The 19744-nt window shown below is 45.1% G+C and overlaps 2 protein-coding genes across 2 annotated transcripts in view; one reads left to right on the top strand and one right to left on the bottom strand.

The window, feature by feature from the left end:
• RNF207 (ring finger protein 207) overlaps window positions 1-18497 on the top strand; it is a 40564-nt gene extending 22067 nt beyond the window's left edge. Inside the window, 14 exon segments of the mRNA XM_067567068.1 lie at window positions 512-587; window positions 856-981; window positions 1450-1496; window positions 2990-3062; window positions 3981-4049; window positions 4611-4679; window positions 5252-5373; window positions 10790-10982; window positions 12180-12365; window positions 13489-13540; window positions 14510-14627; window positions 14989-15081; window positions 16452-16589; window positions 16591-18497. Coding sequence (XP_067423169.1) covers window positions 512-587; window positions 856-981; window positions 1450-1496; window positions 2990-3062; window positions 3981-4049; window positions 4611-4679; window positions 5252-5373; window positions 10790-10982; window positions 12180-12365; window positions 13489-13540; window positions 14510-14627; window positions 14989-15081; window positions 16452-16589; window positions 16591-16618 — 1390 coding nt within the window. The 3' untranslated portion in view covers window positions 16619-18497.
• The window catches only part of RPL22 (ribosomal protein L22), a 382415-nt gene that overhangs the window by 38739 nt on the left and 323932 nt on the right, over window positions 1-19744 (bottom strand). The window lies entirely within an intron of this gene.

Raw genomic sequence — 19744 nt, 5'->3', positions numbered from 1 at the left:
AGTTAGAGCTGCTCTAAGACAATAGCGGTTGCTGGGCCTAGGGGAAGTTTTAAAAAAAAGGGGGGGGGGGTGAAAAGTCCAAGCAGCAGCCGCATTACATAAACAGGCTGAAACCAGCATCATCAACCGGTCTAAGAAAGTGATGGGAAGGGGGGCCTAGAGCAGCGGTCAGAGTAACAAGAGTGTCCAGTGGGGAGCCAGGAAAGTCACAGCAGAGAGGCATTCTGCTTTGGGGTGACACTCAGCAATCAGCATATGATCTGTGAGCCCTGCACTGCGTGCTCACTTTTTAAAATCAGCCAGCCAATAGATGGGCAGAGGGGACACAGTCATCGCTCCCACACTGCTGCAAGAGACCCGGATTCAAGTCTTTTCCTGCAGAGGCTCATTGTTAACTGGCACCCATCAGTAGCCCTGGTTGGTCAGACTAAAGCAGATGAGGAAGAGCAGTTTGTAGGTTGTGCAGGATCCATGCTGAGGATCCTAATTCCCAGGTCTCTACCTCTTCCAGAGAAAGCCGAGCCCACTGCATTGACATCGAGACTGCGTATATACAAGGCTGTGAGAAGCTCGACCAGGCTGTGATGGTGGGTAGCGTTTGTGAGATACATTCTGAGTTTTAGTCTGTTGATGTTTATCATCAAAATTATTGCGTCGAGGTAATGGCACTGGGACGGCTGCTCCCGCTGTCATCAGTATTGGAGTAAATATTGCTTCAGTAAAATGTCATTGCTGTGGTGAATGGACAGTGCCCAGGCCCAGGACATGTCCTGCATCAGTCATTCAGCTTTCCTGCCTCGCTTGCAACTGGACTCTCCAGTTGTCACACGCTGTCTGTGCTGCTTCCCTATTTAGGCCGTGAAAGAGCTCCAGACGTCCACGCGAGAGGCCATTGTCCTCCTCAAAGCCATGATTGAGGAGGTGCGCAACAGTGCAGATGAGGAGAAGACATCCATCAACTCGCTCTTTAGTAGCATGCAGGTATGGAGTGGCTTGGCATGGCCACTGGCTGAAACTTCTCTGTTGGGCTGCCCAGACAGCGATGAGGTTAATTACAGAGCAGAGCTTCCGAGTGTTACAACACTAACAATGCACCCACATAAGGAGAAATCCAAAGCCTCAGATTTTCGCCAAATCAGCAGATGCAATCTGAAAGAAATTCTCCAGCTCTGGGCCTGATTCTCCTCTCATTCACACTGGTATCACTGCTGATGTCAGCAGAGTTACCCCTGATTGACAGTGGCATAAGGGAGAGGAGAATCAGCTTCTTCCAGTCTGGTTTTCCAGGCAGAAGCTGGGACATACCTCATTTCATTGGTGAGTGCACACGGGTAAAAGCACAGCAAAGCCTTTAGAACCAAGAGCGGGAGATTCTTTGATTTCAGCATCAGGACTTGTAAAGTGCAGCCTCTAGCTATGAGAATGTTTGATCATCTCTACCTTTTGCAGGAGAAACTAGCAGAAAGAAAAAAGATGCTTCTGAAAGCTGTTCAGAGGTAAGGCCAGCCCAGGACTCAGTGGTTTAACACATTCATGTTGTATTACTATTGGGATGGACTATGTAACTGACTGAAGAGACAGCTATGTTTTAAAGCAGAACTATAAAAGGCTTCCGCAAAAAACCCAATATCCCAACTCGGTAATAGAAGAAGCCACATGCAGAGGGAAGAGCAACAGATTCTCTGTTAAATGCAAATGTGTCAACTCCTCCTTCACATGCCTGCCAATTCCCTGGCACAGCTGATGTCTTGATTCCTATCATCTGGAACAGAGTGGAGTAATTCCTCTATACTGCAGCTCTGCTTTCAGAAAAAGGCTGGAACCTGAACTGGCATGTGTGTGAGGCAAAGGAGCTGATGCATTTGCAATTTGAAGTCCGCAACCCACCCTGTCCCTTTCCACTCAGTGGTAAGAACTTCGATTGCACTGAGTGGGGGCAGGATCGAGTCCACTGTGATAATCTTCAATAAGCTGTTGTTAAGAGAGCTGTTGTTCATCTCCAAGACATTCAAAGAGCCATCTGTCAGCATCTGCAGCCGCATTACTGATCTTGTCTATAGCTGAGAGAGCAAGGCGCCCTCTAGTGTCAGTATTTTTAGTAGTGACTACTCACATAGACGTTGCAGTAGCTAATACTAGTGAGCACCTCTAGTCCCACCTGCAGAGTCACGCTCCTGCCCCTTCATCCAGGCCAGCTCTCCTGAATGCACCTTGGACTGCATGATGGCAGTTGGTGTCAGCTGCACAACAGACCCTTGCCCCTGCGCTCTGATACAAGACAGGGACATGGTAACTCCTGCAACTGTTTAATAGTTGGGAAGGGAGAAGTTACAGGTTTTACCCTCTCCACATCTCTTCTTTTTGATAAATATTTTTACAACATTTCAGCAGATCCATTTTGAGGACCAAGCCTCAGCAAAGGCAGCTCCCCCAGCAGAGGGGATAATGACACCCCAATTCTGGTCAAGCTAGTTGCACATTAGTTGATTTGGACATAGCTCTTACCTCCGACTGCAGTGATTTGGATCCCAGTTTGAACTTGAAAAAATATTTGCCTGGAACAGGAATTTCCTTATGACCTGTAAAATATTTTAATATTAATAAAAATGAGTAACATCATATTTCAGAGTGCTAACCTCTTCGTCAGTGTCTAGACCATTAAACAACATGGCAAGTGCAGTGTACTAGCCAGCACCATACCTTATTACAGGACTTCTAATCCACAGCCCAGGTTACATAATAATGATCCTGAGCTTGGCTACGTGTAATTACCTAGTGATCTAGGGTATTTTCTGGTAAAATACTATTTGGTTCCCTTCCCACTCAGCCACTAGCTGAGGTGTGAACCTTACCAGAAGTTTTTTTTTCCCCAGTAATAATAATAATGTATCAATTGCTCCAGTCCTTCCAGTTAAACTCTGGTCTGCAGTCCAGCTCAGTCAGGTCTCCGAGCTGAAATGAAATGGTCTTTTTCTCCTGTAACTTCCAGTCAGTATGAAGAGAAGGAAAAGGCGTTTAAGGAGCAGCTCTCCCACCTGGCATCCCTGCTGCCCACCCTGCAGGTAAGCACTTGCACAGTCCCTGTATAACTTTCTGAACTGCACGCCAAGCTATGTTATACCTGCAACATACGCATCATCCCAGGTAGCCCTTTCAGTTACCTTCAAGGCCCAGGTATCCTGTCATCTCGCTGTACTGCTACTCTCATGGCTGATTACTTGTTTACAGAGGAATTATGGATGAGTTAGGTCAATACATAGGATTCTTTGGCCCTTTGAAACAGTGCAGCAACTCCGCTATCTAGCAGCTCCATGATGTTCCCCAGGAAAAGAAAACTGCTATCTATTCGAAGAACTGGTTGCGTGGCCTTAGAACTGCAATCATGTTTGCCTGCTGTTCTGCAGTAGGTCTCAAGTAGGGTAAGACCAGAATTGTTAGAAACCTTCATGTGTCTCCATGCTGGGAGGTTGGTAGTCTGTTGGCAAGGCCATGAGTTCACAGACTGCTTCGCTCCTGGAAAGGGTTTTCCCAGAAAACAAGCAGTGACAATGGAGCAGGGGAACTGAGCCAAAAGCTGAGAGGTGCTGAGCAGCTGTAGCTACCATTGGGCCCAGTTACACTCCTGTGACTTCAGCGGGGCAGGATTGGACCCACTCACGTCAATGAATGGCAAGTGTTCAGTATCTGATGGGACATGTCCCTCTGAGTACCTGATTCTGTGTAGTGTCATTCCGAGAGGAAGGATGGCTCTGTTGCACATAGGGCTTTTGTTTTCTGAGGATTTTCCATCTGGCCCTTCCTGGCTCCTCACTGTCTCTTCAGCTGTGACATCTGCTGGGCTAGCACTTATTGCTTATGCCTGGAACGGGAATTCTTCCATGAGTGAGAACAGACCATCTTCAGGCGCCCAAGCCCTCACATGCTTGGGGAAGGCTGCAGCGGGTGCAATTAGTAGCACTGTTGCTTGTCATTATGTCTAGGTCCATCTGGTCACCTGTTCTGCTTTTTTGAGCTCTGCGAACAAAGCCGAATTCTTGGATTTAGGATACGTAAGTACTTTCCGAGACCAGAACACACACTAGCAGCTGGGCTCCACAAGCACCAGGTAGGTCCAGAGCCATGTGTCTCATCAGGAAGCAAGGGATGGGTGAGCTGAGTAAAGAAATTACCCAGCTTTTTGCCCCAAATTCACACTGACCCCTGAGGTGGGAAAGCTCTTGGCTCACTGGTTCATACTTTGGTGTCAGATGAGTCAGGAAGCAGAAATACTGAAATGGGGGGATTTCAGCAAAGTCAGGTGCCAGCACCTGTCTGTGCCATGCTTGCAGGCCAGAGAGACTCAGAAGCGCAGACACGTGCACCTGTCACTACACCAATGCCCACGAATGTTTACTTACCCCCCAAAGACCTTTGGCAGAGCTGAGCAAAAAGCCCTTCACCATCAGCCTTGTAACTTCACAAGTGCTCTTGGGTGCACACAGGAAGATGTAGGCTCTCGGCACGTCTGAAAGCTAAGCCAGTATTGGGAAGCGTGTCCAGGACTGTGCCAAAAGGGTACAGAGCTGAGCGGAGCTGAAAGCTGTAACACAGAATACTCTGATTAATTTCAGCAACTGATGGAGAGGCTGCAGAAAATAGTCAAACTTCCACATCGCTTGAGACCCACCCAGACGAGCAAGGTAAATCCTTTCCTCCCAACTCACAGGCTCTGTTGTCTCGTGGGTCCCACATTCTGGAATTTTAAATACAACCTTCTCATGTCGGTTTTGGGGTCCTGTCCTGTCCTGCCCTGCACCTGCCTCCAGATCACCTCCAAATGTCCAAGATACCAGAGTTACTGCTGCTGCGTCCCCAACTCCATGCCGCCACAAGCCCACAGTGCTTTCAGTATGCCCATTATCTTACACAAACAGCCTGGCAGCAAAATCACTGCCCAAGTTACAAGCCAAGAGGGCAGAAAGCACGTTAGAATTGATGGTTGTTTCCTGTTCCCAAAGTATGTTTCATTTTTCCTTGCATGGAGAAAACTCCTCCCCCAGGTGAGCAAAGGATAGAATGGGCTGGTTCTCAGAGAGAACATAGTGCCCTACACTGGCTAGGTACGGGGCTGCTCTGTCTCTCTTTACATTGGAGCCCACTACATTTTACGGTAGCTGAGCAAGAGAATAGTCACTGACGGAACAGAGTCCAGCTGGGTAGGGTATGTCTGCCTCCCAGATGTTCTAATGTGTCTCCTCTTGGCCCCATGCAGATAAACACCGAGTACAGGGCTGAGTTTGCCCATTGCTTGGAGCCACTGTTGCTGCTGAATCCACGCCGGTCGGTGGTGGTGAGCGGAGGTGGCATCGGGCCAGGGATTAGCAATGGAAACATGTAAGATGCTTACTTTCTCAGCCACATCCTTGGGCAGGGGAGGAAAATGACAGTTTCCATGAGCCTCTGATATTTAGAACACGATTTGGAAGGTAAATACTAATTTGGGGTTTATATGCGGCAAAGGAAGTAGTAATTCAAGCCTGTGGCTCTCACAAGATGCAGATAAACCAAAAGAGATTGGTGCCAGTGGCTTTGTAGCTCAGCACTGAGGGTGAACCCTGGCCAGAAGATAGCGATCAATGCCCAAGGGATGCTGCAGCTGAGCTTCTGCTCCGCCATCTCTTATAACACAAATGGCCAGGATTCACTCATATAATCTCACCTCTGCCCATCACTGTGGCATCTGGAATGCCTTACCAAAACTGAGAGCCAGCAGAAGCCAGCATCACTTTGTCAGAATGATGGGCAAAGTAGAGTGAAGGTCTGAAGGAGCATCACAAAGCATGGATACTTCCGGGCTGGAAATCTCACAGGAGCATGTCCGAGCACGGATGCGGCAGAAAGTCTGAGTTGTCTTTAAACATTTCAGGGTTCCCCTCCCCCTCAATTAAACCTAATTTGAAGTTGCTTTCCCACCGCACTAAAGAAGATCCACCCAGGACCTCACGCCGTTAGTTTGCACTGGGAATTTACCAGAAAAACTGAGCAGTCTTGTACAAAGCTGAACATGTACTTAGAGATATAATCTGTTATAAACACAATCTAGATGAAAGGGTGGAAGAAACTAGAATGCCAAGTATCAGAGACATGATTTGTTGGGCTATTTGGGATAGAATTTTAAACAGTCAGCCATCCTGTGTAGTTCTTCTAGCTGCCTTCTTGATTTTGGGATCACAGGAGTAGTCTGATCAGAAATATAGACACTGCTGTGTAGCGCGGAGGAAGTTACGGTGCTCTCCAGGAAATCATGTATCTTCTCAGCTACTCCAGTTGGCCAGCTCCAGCAGTAAGGCTAGTGGTGGCATTGGATGCCGTTTTTCCAAAATCACCTAGACTTTATGGTGATGGGAGCTTAAGTGTGCCTTGTAATAGTTGTCTTTTGAAGAGGCTGGCGTGGGATGTGTTTGTACATGGGGTAAATTTCTCGCACACTTTCAGTCACCAGTCCTTCCATGTTCAGTGAGAAGTCACTGGTAAGACTCAAAGGGAGCAGCTTCCTTCAGCAGTGCCTTTGTGGGTTGCTTTAGAATATTTTGTTTCATTTTGAAAAATAACCTGAAATGCACACGAAGACCGCATGCGCACAGAATTATTAGGAAACCAATACGTGATCCTGGCAGAGCCATTCAAACAGCCTACAGAGTAAAAAGTCATCGCTGTCTATCAAATAAAAGGCTGAGCGAGGGGCAGCGTGCCCAGCAAATCTGAGACTATTGTGACTGCTGAATTACAACTCAAACCTGCCAGTTTTATTCCTACAGTGGCATTAAGGTGACCAGCAGGTTTTAGAAGTTAGTGCTCCTCAAAGGAACAGCCTAACAGCAATAGTTTGAAGCAGGTGTATCATGAGCAAACACTGTGCAAATTTCCCACAGCCCAGCCCTGCCAGGGTACCTCTCTCCTGACCTGCAGCACCGCTCGTTATTCCTGACACAGGCGACTGTTTATTTTCATTTAAAACCCAGCCCTGTGCATTTGTGTGAAATGCTCTGATGCTTCTTTGTAGCTCCTCCTTCCCCGTTTGTTGCCCTTGACTCTGTCATGATGAGAGGGCGTCCTAGGGACAATACATGAAAACAGCTGTGCTGATTAATGACAGGAATAGGCACAGGGGCTTGAATTGGCAATTCCTGGAAGCCAGGGTTTAGAGCACAAGGGGAGGTGCACATGTCTGTGTTTCACAGGAGATATCGTCTGGCCAAATATGACAGGCTGATGAAGGTGGGTTCATCTTTACCGCAAAGCAGGGGGTGCAGGCTAACGCCGGTCAAGAGAAATCTGATTAGTTTAACAGCAGCTTTAATGAAAACCTGCCAGGAATTCCTCCACAAAGACACCATCCTTTCATTGTAAACATTAGTGAGAGACATATAACAGACCACACTTACCAGTCAGTGACCGATACCTTCCTAGTGTATTGAAGGGGTAAATCACACTATATTAGAATTGCCAGAGTCTGGCAGGAAAGCAATAAATGTTCCCAGGAATTTCCTCCATTATAACCATCACTGACAAATCGGAGCCTCCCTTGTTCTAATCCATACAAAACCTGAGCCCAGCATTCTTGATTTCACACAATAATTGGTCCCAAATACGTAACCATGTAATGGGGTGCAGGGAATCATTTGGAACAACTGGAGGTACTTTTATTGTAACTAGTAGCTATTGGAGGATGAGCCTCTTTCAGATAACAGGTTCTCTGACAAAGGCTGAAATAACAGAGGCTGACATGTATCGTTATCCTGCATAATAGTATCACAGTCACCTATCAAAAGCTCTCATTGTTCCTTCATTACTACTCAAATCCCAGTGTCCCCATTTCACAGCTGCAGAACTGAGGCACAAGGTGGGGCAGTGACTCAAAGGTCACCCAGAGTACGTTGCCAAGCCAGTTTTAGAGGCCTGTTAACCTGGCTCCATTGCTGCGCTCCAAGGATAAGAGAACTCTGCCTCCTAGATACAGAAGTATCCTACCGACCTAAAGATCACATCGCCATATAGATATTCATTTGGTCCATCACGGAGGCCCTGTACACCCCGTATGGCCCTCTTAAAGTACTATCATTGCACGAACACAAAAAACAAGGGGCGTGTCTTGAAAATAGCATCAGCAAAACTTGTTTGGCTCTTGGTGGCTCAGGGCTTGCCGATTCCCCTGCAGTTACTGACGAGGTGCCATTAACGTCTCACAGGGATTCACTTCTCATAACATCAGCCTCTCTGTGCAGTGTAAGAGTCTCTGGAGGACTCTTTTCGCTCTCTGCCTAAAGTTAGCTTGAGACCAACAAAGCCCTTCCTTTTGCACCAAGTCACGCATGCAGTGTTCTTAACAAGGGCATCATGCTGTGATGGACGCCGACTCCCCCAGCCTCCCTGTGCTGCACCTTGTCCCCCTGGGAGAGGCAGGTGACCCTACTGACCCATCTCACAGGGCTGTGGGAAGGGTGGGCTGCACAGCACCGTGTAGGTAAGAGCCTCAGGTTGTTCTCAGTGCTCTTGACAGTGACTGGCTTACCCACTTGTTGGATTAACTGCTCTGGGACTGCCCCGGGAGCAAGCTTTCAGGTCCTCTCCCCGCTCTCTGCTCAGTGCTGATCCCAGCCCATATAGCACTCCACACATGCCGCCTGCCTTTGGCCTGGCTCACCTGAGTAACTGGTTTCAGCTGAGGCCCCCAGAGCAGCCTGTTGGTCTGCCACTATTTTTATCAGAATTTCAAAGAACTCTCCAGGGCACAGTTCCCGTGCACTGGATATATTTAGGCCAATTGATGTCACAGGCAGCCTAGGCCCCTCCGCTCTGCTCCAGCTGCTCGCCCTGCAAAAAGGACAAATCGTTTGTTATTGTGATTGGGCATCACTCCTTGTTTCCAACTGGATTTCACAGTTCAGGGAAATTAATGGTTTTGCCGGGGACTTCAGAGCATCTTTTTCTTGTCAAAGGTACATTTCATCTGCATTTAATGGGCTACCTCTCACAAGACTTGAATTCTGAGGGGAAGAGGGGAGCTGGATGATAGGAACGCAGCAGGAGCTACAGAGTGGGTGTCCGGCTGCCTCCTCTGATCAGTGAGCATTGATTCTAGCATGAGACTTGATTCACTGCGTAATGCATGGAACTGTGGCAGCAGCGATGGGGCGTAGGGCTGTGTGAGCAGAGTATGAATGCAAAGAGTAGCAATAGCTTGCTTTATACAAAGTGCTTCTCACTGAAGAGTTTGATTATTATTATTAGACAACAGAGGAAATGCTAAATCATGTTGTGAGTATATTGTCTGTGTGTTTGTCCAAATATTGCTTATTTTCAGCTTCAAATCACTTTGCAGCTCACTGAAAACAACTACTCCTGGGGATATTTTGCAGGAACTTGCATTCCTGGCTCCTTGGATCTGGTTGTCGGAGCCTAGATGCAGCCCCCTGGAAGAACGGTTTCTTTTGGCCATCAAAAGTGGCCAATAAATGCACTGCGTGCATGAAGCAAGACAGTTTAAGTGTCATTAGCGTAGGGATTCTGTTCCAAGACTCTTCTAGGGGCTCAAGAATCGGGTTTGTGAATCTGACATTCTTGTCAATAGGTCAGATGAGACAGACAGACATGATGGCACTTGATACAACACAAGAAAATCCAGATTTAAGGAGGCATTTTTTGTTGTCATTCTGTTTTGAGATTGGTTCTTATTGGGTGTTTCTGCAACTTTGTATTCACACGCTGCACAGCCTCAAAGACACCTCTGGGGTCTAGAACTATTCTTCAGTGACGTCCACACCTCTGTATTTAAAGTTACAGCCTGATTCAGAAAAGATCAGCTAGAAATGACGTATAGTACAATTTAACTATAGCATTGAACAGGAACTCTGAATACTATGGGATCATGCTCACCCCACTATAATGGGGTTTCCTTGCAGGAATCATTACATGGTATAGAATCTCCAATTAGCTTCCACAATTGTAAATCTCAGTCAGATTAACAGGGAATGAACAAAAACATGTTAGATGCAGCTTTAGCCAGGTGGAATGCCCACTGTGCCTCACGCTGTAACTGCCTGTTAGGGACAGGATCTAGGCCTTGGTCTTTTTAAATAAAATGTATTGCATCAGTTTGGGAACTGGTGATGCTACCTCATTAGAAGTGGTAATTTTGCTGCTTTTCTGTCATAACTGTTGACACAGATATGTGATCTGTCCCCCAAAGAAAGGCGGTAGCAATGGGCAATTAGCTTCCTCAGAGAGATGGTCAGAAATGAAACTGGAAATCTGACTTTCTAGCGAATACCATCTGCCTTTTTAAATACAGTTAATGCTAGAGTAATACAGACTAGAGTGAATAAGGCAGGAATTCTTCCAGCTTTGGCCTCTTTTTTAACTGCTAGCACTATCTTTCCAAGCAAAGGGTGGCTGTGATCTTAAAATCGTCTAACTGCCTTGTGGCAGGAATGAAACTGTCATACACAATGCTGAAATTCTAGCCCTGTCCTGCACTGAAGAAAGCTCTCTCAAGGAGGAAGAGCTGGTTTCTCTTTGGTAGACTGAATAAAATATGTAGAAAGAGGCTACTGACTGGCTTGTACTACAGACTGGCCACAAAGTCAGGCATCCTCTGACCAGTCTATTTCACAGTGTGTGCAACTGAGGCAGATGGAGGCGTTTTCTAACTTGCTGCTGTTAAATGGCAGTTTCAGGTACAGCAGCTGACGTGATGGCACTGCTTATCTGTGTTCTAAAATCTCTTGCTCTCTTTCCCCCTCTGCTTAAGGATCTCAGGTGGTCAGTGCTCCAAGACTCTGATTGTGCCAAGCTGTCCTCCTTCCTGCGATAAGATGTCCATCACAGGCTCCATAGTTCGAAAGCCAACTATGCATCGTTACATCAGCACCAAGGTCTTGCTAGCCGAAGGCGGGGAGACGCCCTTCACTGAGCACTGCCGCAACTATGAGAACATGTATCGGGTAGGTGCGTGGGTGGGCGGATAGAACACACACATTGCACAATGGCGGAATAATCGTACGCTAGCCCTGAAACTGCTGACCCTGATCGAGGGGTTTCCTTACCTGATAGGATCAGTGCCCAGAGATGGAAGAAAAATGTGGGGCAACTCCTGTAATGCTGCAGGACAGGCCTGAACCAGGGAGTGGAGGCCAAGAGAGATGGTGAAGGAGGACAGAGAACTGAACAGGTTCTCCAATTAACTGGTCTCTTCCTTCACTCCTATAGTTCATTCATTTTGTCTTTATCCCTTTCTTCTTGGTCACTTGTAAAAAACTTAGAAACTTTGGGCCAAATCAACCCTTCATGTGAAGCTGCACTCACTTTCACCAGATCTCCCCAGACCCTTTTTGGGTGTGTCATTGTCACTGTGTTTATGGTTCAAATGGCCATTTGCTAGTGCCAGTGGCATGGGGACAGATAAGTGCATCTGTGCCAGCCATGGGAACTTACAAGTGGGAAAGCCAGGGGAATTGGTTCTATTTCTCATCCCAGAAGACTTAAGGAGCTCGATCTATTTAGCATAACATAGAGAAGGTTAAGGGGTGATTTGATCATATTCTGTAAGTACCTACACGGGGAACATGTATATTTAACAATGGGTTCTTCACTCTAGCAGAGAAAGGTATAACAGTCTAATGACTGGAAGTTGAAGCTAGATAAATTCCAACTGGAAATAAATCAAATTTTTAACAGCATAATTAACCATTGGAACAATTTACCAAGGGTTGTGGTGGATTCTCCATCATTTATTTTTAAATCAAGACTGGATGTTTTACTAAAAGATCTTCTCTAGGAATGCTCTGGGGGACGTTCCATGGCCTGTGTTCTGCAGGAGGTCAGACAGGAACACTACAGTGCTTGCTACTGGCCTTGCAATCTATGAAGTCTCATTGGCTTAGAAGAGTTCATCTGTACCATATATAACGGCCAGGCTTTCTGTCCCTACCGCCGGGACCTAGTCACAAGGACTCATGTATGTGTGCCTATGGTAAAATGGCACTTCCGGGACAGGAGAAAACAACAGTAGCAAGAAAACCAAAAGACATTGGATTTTCCATATACCTTCCCCTTCTTTAACCAACCCTGTTGCCATCAGTCTCCTGAGGATGAAAGGAAACCACCCCAGGAATTCACCCCTTTTCACATTTCTAATATAGACCCTGCAAACAGAGATTCAGAACTTGAAGGATCAGGTACAGGAGCTGCATCGTGACCTCACAAAGCATCATTCCCTCATTAAGACAGAGATCATGAGCGAGATCCTTCAGAAATCCCTCCAGATGGATGTGCAGATCGCCTCAGAGTATTCGTCTGTTGAAATGATGCGGAGCATGTTTGAAGAGGTATGTTTCCTGCTGCTGGAGTTCTAGCTCCTCTGCCACCAACTCTGGTAGCACAGAATGTACTGAGAAAGGGCAGCTTCCCTAAAGGGTGGCGCACAGTGGCACTAGTACTGGAGTCGTGCCAAAGCCAAGCCCAGGGAGGTCAACATGGAGCATCTGGGAGTAGGGAGGGTGCATAAAGAGCAGGCATCAAGGGTTGTTCTAGCATAGTTGGCTCCTTGCAGAGCATTTGCACATTTCTACTCTATTCCTTTAAGTGAGGAATGGACAGTTGGGCACAGCAGAGCCACTTTCCAGGGTGGAAGGTAGATGACAGACAAGGTGGAGAGAGATGAGATTATACAGGAATCATTAGGCTCAATGCAGTGCTGGAGGTCTCCATTAGCTGCCAAGATTTTTCTAGTTCTGCCAGACAAAGGCATCTGCTTTGTGACCAGGGCCTGAGGATCTCTGATGTGCTGAGAGCAATATTTTGTTCTGAGGCACTTGGAGCCATAGCCTGATCCCTGTGTACCCAGCAGGTAGGTTTGGATGCTGAATAATGGTAGGAAATAGTCATGAACACTGGATGCAGAGTCTGTACTATGAGACTTGCCCCAAAAAGGGTTTGATGGACAGTCACCAGCCTTATTCTTGTTTTGCAAAGGCTCCACCTAGGCTATGGTCACATTACAGTTTGTTGACACAAATTATATTGCTCACAGGTGTGAATTAGCCACCCTCAAGAGACATAACTGATGCAGACTTAAGCGCTGGTGTGGACAGCGCTACATGGGCAAGAGTGTTTCTCCTGCTGACATAGCTAGCTACTGCCACTCATGGGGGCTGGAGTAATTAAGCTGATGGGGAAAGCTCTCCCCCGACAGTTTATGCAGCTGTGCCACCATAATCTGTCTAGTGGAGCCATAACTGGAGTCACTAAACAATGAAAAAGGCCAGACTACTGCTCTGTACCAAAGGGGCAGCTGCTGCTGCTGTGGTATTTGCAAGTTGTTAGATGTTGAGTGGACCGCTCTCCCAGCCTGAAATGATGGGAAAGAAACAGGCTCAGCAGACGTCCCTTGGAAAGGATACTTCAGCCCTTCAGTGCAACACGCTGCCCAGCTCACTATTTTTGTTTCAGATTTGGGAGGAAACATATCAGAGGGTGGCAAATGAGCAGGAAATTTATGAAGGTATTTGTGACAATTCTGTCCACTAACCCACTGACTGCGTGTGGTGAGACATTCTTCCCCCACTCACTGTCTCTGTTTAACATGCATTCACGATGTGGTGATAGCGGTTTCAGTGCTGACTTGCCTGTGCCTGGACATGACGCATCCTAGTTTAAAGGGGAAGTTTCATCAAGCATGAGAAAGAGCTGCTAAATTGCTCCTCCGCTGCTCTCCACGCGAAAGGCTTCCAACATTAGAGTGCCACACAAAGCACAGCAGGACCTTGCCCTAGTCAGAGGGATCAGCCTCGCTTTCTGCGCATGCAGATCCCTCAACCTGCTGTCCTCCCTCAATCCTACCACACCTCTCCCTCGTTCCATGCCGATGGGCGAGGCAAGAAAGTCAAGCTCAGTAAAACCCCCTCCCCTACCCATCCAGAGCAGATTCTGTTGGAGAAGGTAAATCAGGGCTGGTAACTGTCAGATAAATCCCTACCCAGTAGCTCAGAGAGATGCTAGCATCGTTTCAAACCACACTGCAGACAGAGCCCAGGAAGCAGCAAGAGACTGGGAAACAAAAGCAAGGAAAACCCACAGAATGTTTTAAAAAATGAAGCCAGTCTGCCTCGAGAAAGAGAAACTGAAAAGCAGAGTCTGGCGGGAAGTCTGGACATTGAGAGATGAAAGAATAGTAGCTTTGCAAATCTCTCCTATAGATGGCTGGTTAACTGCAGCATGAAGTGGTGGCAACCTCTAGTGCTTCAGTTGGTTGTGTTGTACAGCATTTGTCCTGGGCTTAGGAGGAAGTTTAGAAGCATGTAACAAGGCTCCTCAGATTCTTAAGAGGTCAGAGGACAAACTGGATGACTCCATAAAACCTCCTAGTGCATCCGTGAAATACCATCTGAAGATTGAGTCAGTGCAGAAGCTCCAGTAACCAGAAGACAGTGACTTGCTGGGTCCTGCTACAATGTGTTCCCTTTCCATGCAGCACAGTTACATGACCTGATGCAGCTGAAACAGGAGAACAGCTACCTGACAACCATCACCAAACAGATTGCTCCCTATGTCCGCTCCATCGCTAAGGTGAAGGAACGACTGGAGCCCAGGTAAGACAGCAAAGAGCCATTTCCCAAAGAGGGGAGACTTTGGTGGTCTTTGAAGTGGGTTCACGTGTCCCAGTCCAGTGCCCAGGAGACTTAGCCTTATCATTACAACAACCCAACCAGCACTCTTGCTGGCGCTCATCAGGGACACCATGGAAACCTGGCTGTCAGACATGCAATCTCATTTCTTCAGAGGTGAGGCAAGTGGCATGACAATCCAGGGAAGCTTTTACTGCCCTTGCTGATACTGTACCTATTCTGTGGACCAAAAACTTGCCGTTTTAGTGTTGCTGCATGGCCTGTTACAAATACTGTGTACCGCCAAAACCGTTGCAAGCTCACGCTGCTTTTCATCTCACTTTAGACTACAAGAACTCAAGGAACTGAAGGATGACCAGTCTGAGAATCTACTCAAAATTTATGATGATAGCACAGCGACCAGCGACACAGCACACAGGTACAGGATGGGATGACATGGTTTGAATCCTGGTGGCTTATCTAAATATTTGACACCAAAATTAGTCAAACCACTGAGATATTAGCTAGTCATTCATTTCCATATCAAACATTCAAACTAAAATATTAAAGTTAAGAAATACAAATGCAAGACTTCCCGACAAGCTCAGGTGCTGCAGGTTATAGTGTTCAGTGTGTGCCCCTCGGCAATGCCTCTGTGGTCATTAACAATCTCCATGCACTCCACATAAAAAGCAGGGTTTATGGAGGAGAGGAGGAGGTGCTTTTGGTTTTTTTTAGCCAGACGGCGTCCTGGCTAAATTCCAGCTCAAGTGGAATACTTGCTGATCCCACCCCACAGTTCCAGCTCCATATCCAGTTCTTCACCACTTTTCCTAAACTAGTTTTTCTATTAAGTTTCAAAGTTACAGAAACACAGAACAATACCTAAACAGAATTAACTTGGTATCCAATTACAAAAGGGACGAAAAACACCTCTATAGTAGTATTTAAACCAAGAGTTTGTTTCTGAAGACAGTCTGTAAGGTCTTAGAAGCTGCAGCTGAAGCAATGGGTGCTAAAGAAAATCCTGAGAGCTACATATACTCTGAAAAACTAATGTGCAAATATACCATCTAATCACTGGAAACGTAGTGGCGAGAACAAGGAAGGCGGGGGGAAAAGGAAGGGGATCACCCGACATGAATGAAGAAAGTAACATATCCAAGGCTCTTGTCATCCACCACTGCATTGCATCAACTGAGGGAAACCGTGGGGAGGAGATGGAACAAAGCCACTAAAAGCATGCTGCAATGCTGCCCTTAAATGCCAGCAGCAATTGCAGTCCACCTCAGAGAAGAGTGTAGAGCAGCAGCAGGCGACATGATCCCTTGAGTATCGTTAATCTACCTCAGAGGAGTGTGGTGAAGCTTCCTTCATTGTTTGTGAAGCTCCTTGCAGTCCTGGTCATAGCCATGTGCCAAGTGTTAATGGCTGAGGTTAAGTGCCAGAGAACTACTGTAATTGGAGTCTGGTTTAATCAGTGCGGTGAACCAATTAAGGATCAACCTCAGTCATCACATGCAGACTTGCAACATTTTACTTACTGCAGGAACAATTGGAAACTACTTTGAGATGTTATTTTTTAAAAATTCCATGTGATTTGTGCTGTTGCCATTTTGCTACCCAGACTCAATACAGCAAACATGGACAGAGTAAGAGTAAAACCATTGCATAGCAACTATTGCCCATGAAACAGTAGACTGATTATCTAGAATCTCTCTTCTAAATAAGAGCTTGTTAATTAAATGTTCAGGCCATCTGACAAGTAGATCTTTTTGTGATTTAGCCAAGGTGCCTTTTCTGCTCTAGGAACGACTTGACAAGAAGCACTGAAGACAACAGGGAGAAGGCTCTGGAGCCCAAAGTGGACAACCAAACGTTGAACATTGTCACGGAGGATCCCCTTCTGAAAGACACTCTCAGAACCAAACAGAAAAGCGGGACAGAGCCCCAGCCAGAAAGAATTTGCAACTTAGGCAAGGCTGAGTGCTAAGAAGCTGCACTGCTTTGCATTTAATATATGCAAACAAAAGACTGTTTAGTTGGAGTTTCTCAAGTACATGTATGTTAAGTCAGGATGGTGTGTTACACAGGATCTATCCATTGAAATAAAGACTTGACGAGATGGGGAGGACCAGCATTTCCAAATTTAGTTTGAGGAAATGAAGTATAGAACTGCAGAATAAGGCTTCACCAATTCAGCAAATCTAAATACTGTTCTCATTACATTATGAGATGGTATTAAATCAGTTATGGTTTGATTTCTCAGACCAATCGCTTTGGCTGTTTTTTCAACATAAAATTTTATTTTTCTGCATCAGTAAATTCAAATTTTTATTCAGCAGATAAATCCAGTATCTCCTGAACCAGAACTCTTCCGTGGGCCCTCGTCAGGTGGTAGTTGAGTAACTTGTTATTGGAACTGGTCTTTTTTCTTCATGTAGGAATTTTGAAAAAAAAAACAAATATTGATATCTCTTGCACCTGAAATCCCTTCTTATTTCAGCTGCTCAAAGCAAACTGTAAGCTCTTGGTGGTGAGCCTAGCAAAACAATGTATTAATACACCTAATTTTGACATTGTGCTAATTTTTCAATTTATTTTAAATGCATGAAAACAGCTAGCTCTATGTAAGTTCTGTTTCCTCTCCCCCTACCCTCAACCCCCCATGAATACAGCTTATTTAAAAGTCTAGCTTTGTACAAAAGAATACAGTGCTTACTAAGTGGAATGTAGTTATTTCCTCAAAAAGAAAGTCACCTTGCATAGCCTAGAAGCTGGGAGAGGATGGGGTTGGGGAGATTGGTTGGGGGGGTTGTTCTGGGGGTGGAATTGTTTTTAACACTTCTGAGCTTTAGTGTCATGAGATCAGTACGACAATGTTTTCTTGAGGTTTTTATGCTGTTGCGTAGACTGTTCACAAGTCTAGTTTTCCATACAAGATATGCACAGCTTTGTATACTAAAAATCTGAGAAAATAAAATGTCAGTTCTTAATACTTAGTGCAAATTGTTAATATAGCATGGCTTCACCCAACAGGGATTCCAGTGATGACCAGACTGGCACATCGGACAATAAACCTCCCACTAGCAAACTTCTCAGAAGATATATTTCCTTCTGATAGGTTTCAAAGAGAATTTGTTTCCCTTTCAATCACCACATCTTTTCAGGTTATTTCAATCAAGTATAGTTTTATTTAATAAATGGAAAGAACTCTCAACATCCACAAAAGAAAAGAACCTTTAAATATAATGCATATTTCTTCATGTAAGAAAAAGTGTAGAACTACTCCATTAGTTTAATACAGACTTGGTCTCAGCAGGCCCAAATAGACTGTGGAGTGATTCTAGTAAACATTTGTCTTTTTCAGGATGAACAGACTTCAAACATCTGGTAATATAACACAGTAACAGTCTCCTATTGCAATAGGAATGTGGAGGTGTTTTCAAGGCAGGAGATGACTTCCTCATCATATTCCAATCCAATGACAAATTACCAAATAGAATACAAACAGTAAGATCAGAAACTACTTCAGACCGGAAGAAAGTGCAGATGGACAGTTACTCTATGCCATTATTTGAAAGCTTTCTCCTGACTGTCAAAGAACACTTTCATCTTCTGCTTGTAGCACAGAGTAAGTCAAAGAACCAGGGCAAAGTAAATTCCTAAAGTTGTAATATGTTTGCAAAAAAGCTACGGTTTTAGGAATTGCTTATCTACAGAGTGACTAAGTTACTTTTTGGAGGAAATTAGCATAAATAAGTATTCAATGTTTTCTTACTAATCCCTCACTCCCAACTTTAATTATTAAATAATCTAGTTTCCTTTTTACAGTTTATGTTAGTCACGCTGTCCTTCACAAAGCTTTGGATAATAAAAATGGTCAAGTCAGTTTCGCTTTCTGGTTCTCCTGCACTAGCTTAAAATTGCAGTGTTTAAACTGCAAACACTGCAGGGGATAGTTTAAATACAAGCTAAGAACTGTGACTTGAAAAAGTCCTATGGAACACTTTTGCGAATTGTTGAGCACATACAAGTCCTAAATCTTTGGCCTAAACAACAACATGATATTTACTAACAAGTTTAAAGGGCACTAAGGGTCGGTCAGCCAGCAGTCTGATTGTCTGACAAGTTTAATTTGGTAGACTGCTTTAACACACACGGAACTTTATGCAACCACTAATAAAGAGGTAGAGGTTAAGAAATTTTTCCAGGCTGCATAAATAGTTTGCAGTAGTGAGTAAGTCCTTTCCCACAGGACTTCAAAAAGTTAATTGCTAACATGAGACTGTATGAACCTACCAAGGGTCAGAATCAAGTTCTTACTCACTGGGTACAGAACTAGAAGTTGTTCATTGACAATAAGTCTTGGATTTTTTTAAATAGCCGCTGTGCTACAGTATGTGCCAAAGGCCCATTTTGATTAGTTTAAATTGGGTTTTCAATGTATTTATTAAAGGACCATCTTCATTTCTTTGTGAATTCCAACTCACCTTTCCTTTAGGAATGAGGGCTGCAGCAATTATGCCAGATATTTACAACGTAGGATGAAGCATAAAGAGCCCATACTACTATGCAGTCTCCAGAAGTGGAACATTATTAGTCCTATGTAAACTGACTTGGGGCAAACTTTTCAAAACCACCTAACTCCTCATTTTCAAAAGTGATTTAGGTGTGAGAGTTTTGCCATAGGTCAAGAGGTGTAAAGATTATTCTTTTGACCCAGCATACCTTGGGAATGAACCTATATGCCCTGCACAAATCTGACTTATGTGCAAGTTCTAGTCTAGGTGAAATTTACAATTAACAGTAACTTTGGGGCATTGCCACTATACTGAATAAATTTCAGCAAGGCCATTGGAGAAGAAGAAAGTGCTTTCATTGACCACTGCATCAACCAAGTAAAATAATTTACTGTGTCCATTCACATTCAAAGACATTCTCACTATCTCAACATGCATCCTAACAAAGGGCTTATTCAACAGAACCTGAACCTAGTCAGAACCTCCAGCTGCTCTGATGAAAAAAAAGTCATCTTCTAACATAGCTACAAATGTTACATTGGATGTTATATCTGCATGTTCTGAGTCATCCCAAACCCA

The sequence above is a fragment of the Emydura macquarii genome, unplaced genomic scaffold (assembly GCF_026122565.2).
Source record: "Emydura macquarii macquarii isolate MOO-44397 ecotype Brisbane River unplaced genomic scaffold, CSIRO-AGI_Emac_v2 contig_2768, whole genome shotgun sequence".
NCBI classification, from domain to species: Eukaryota; Metazoa; Chordata; order Testudines; family Chelidae; genus Emydura; species Emydura macquarii.
This window is presented reverse-complemented; position numbering and strand designations above follow the sequence as displayed.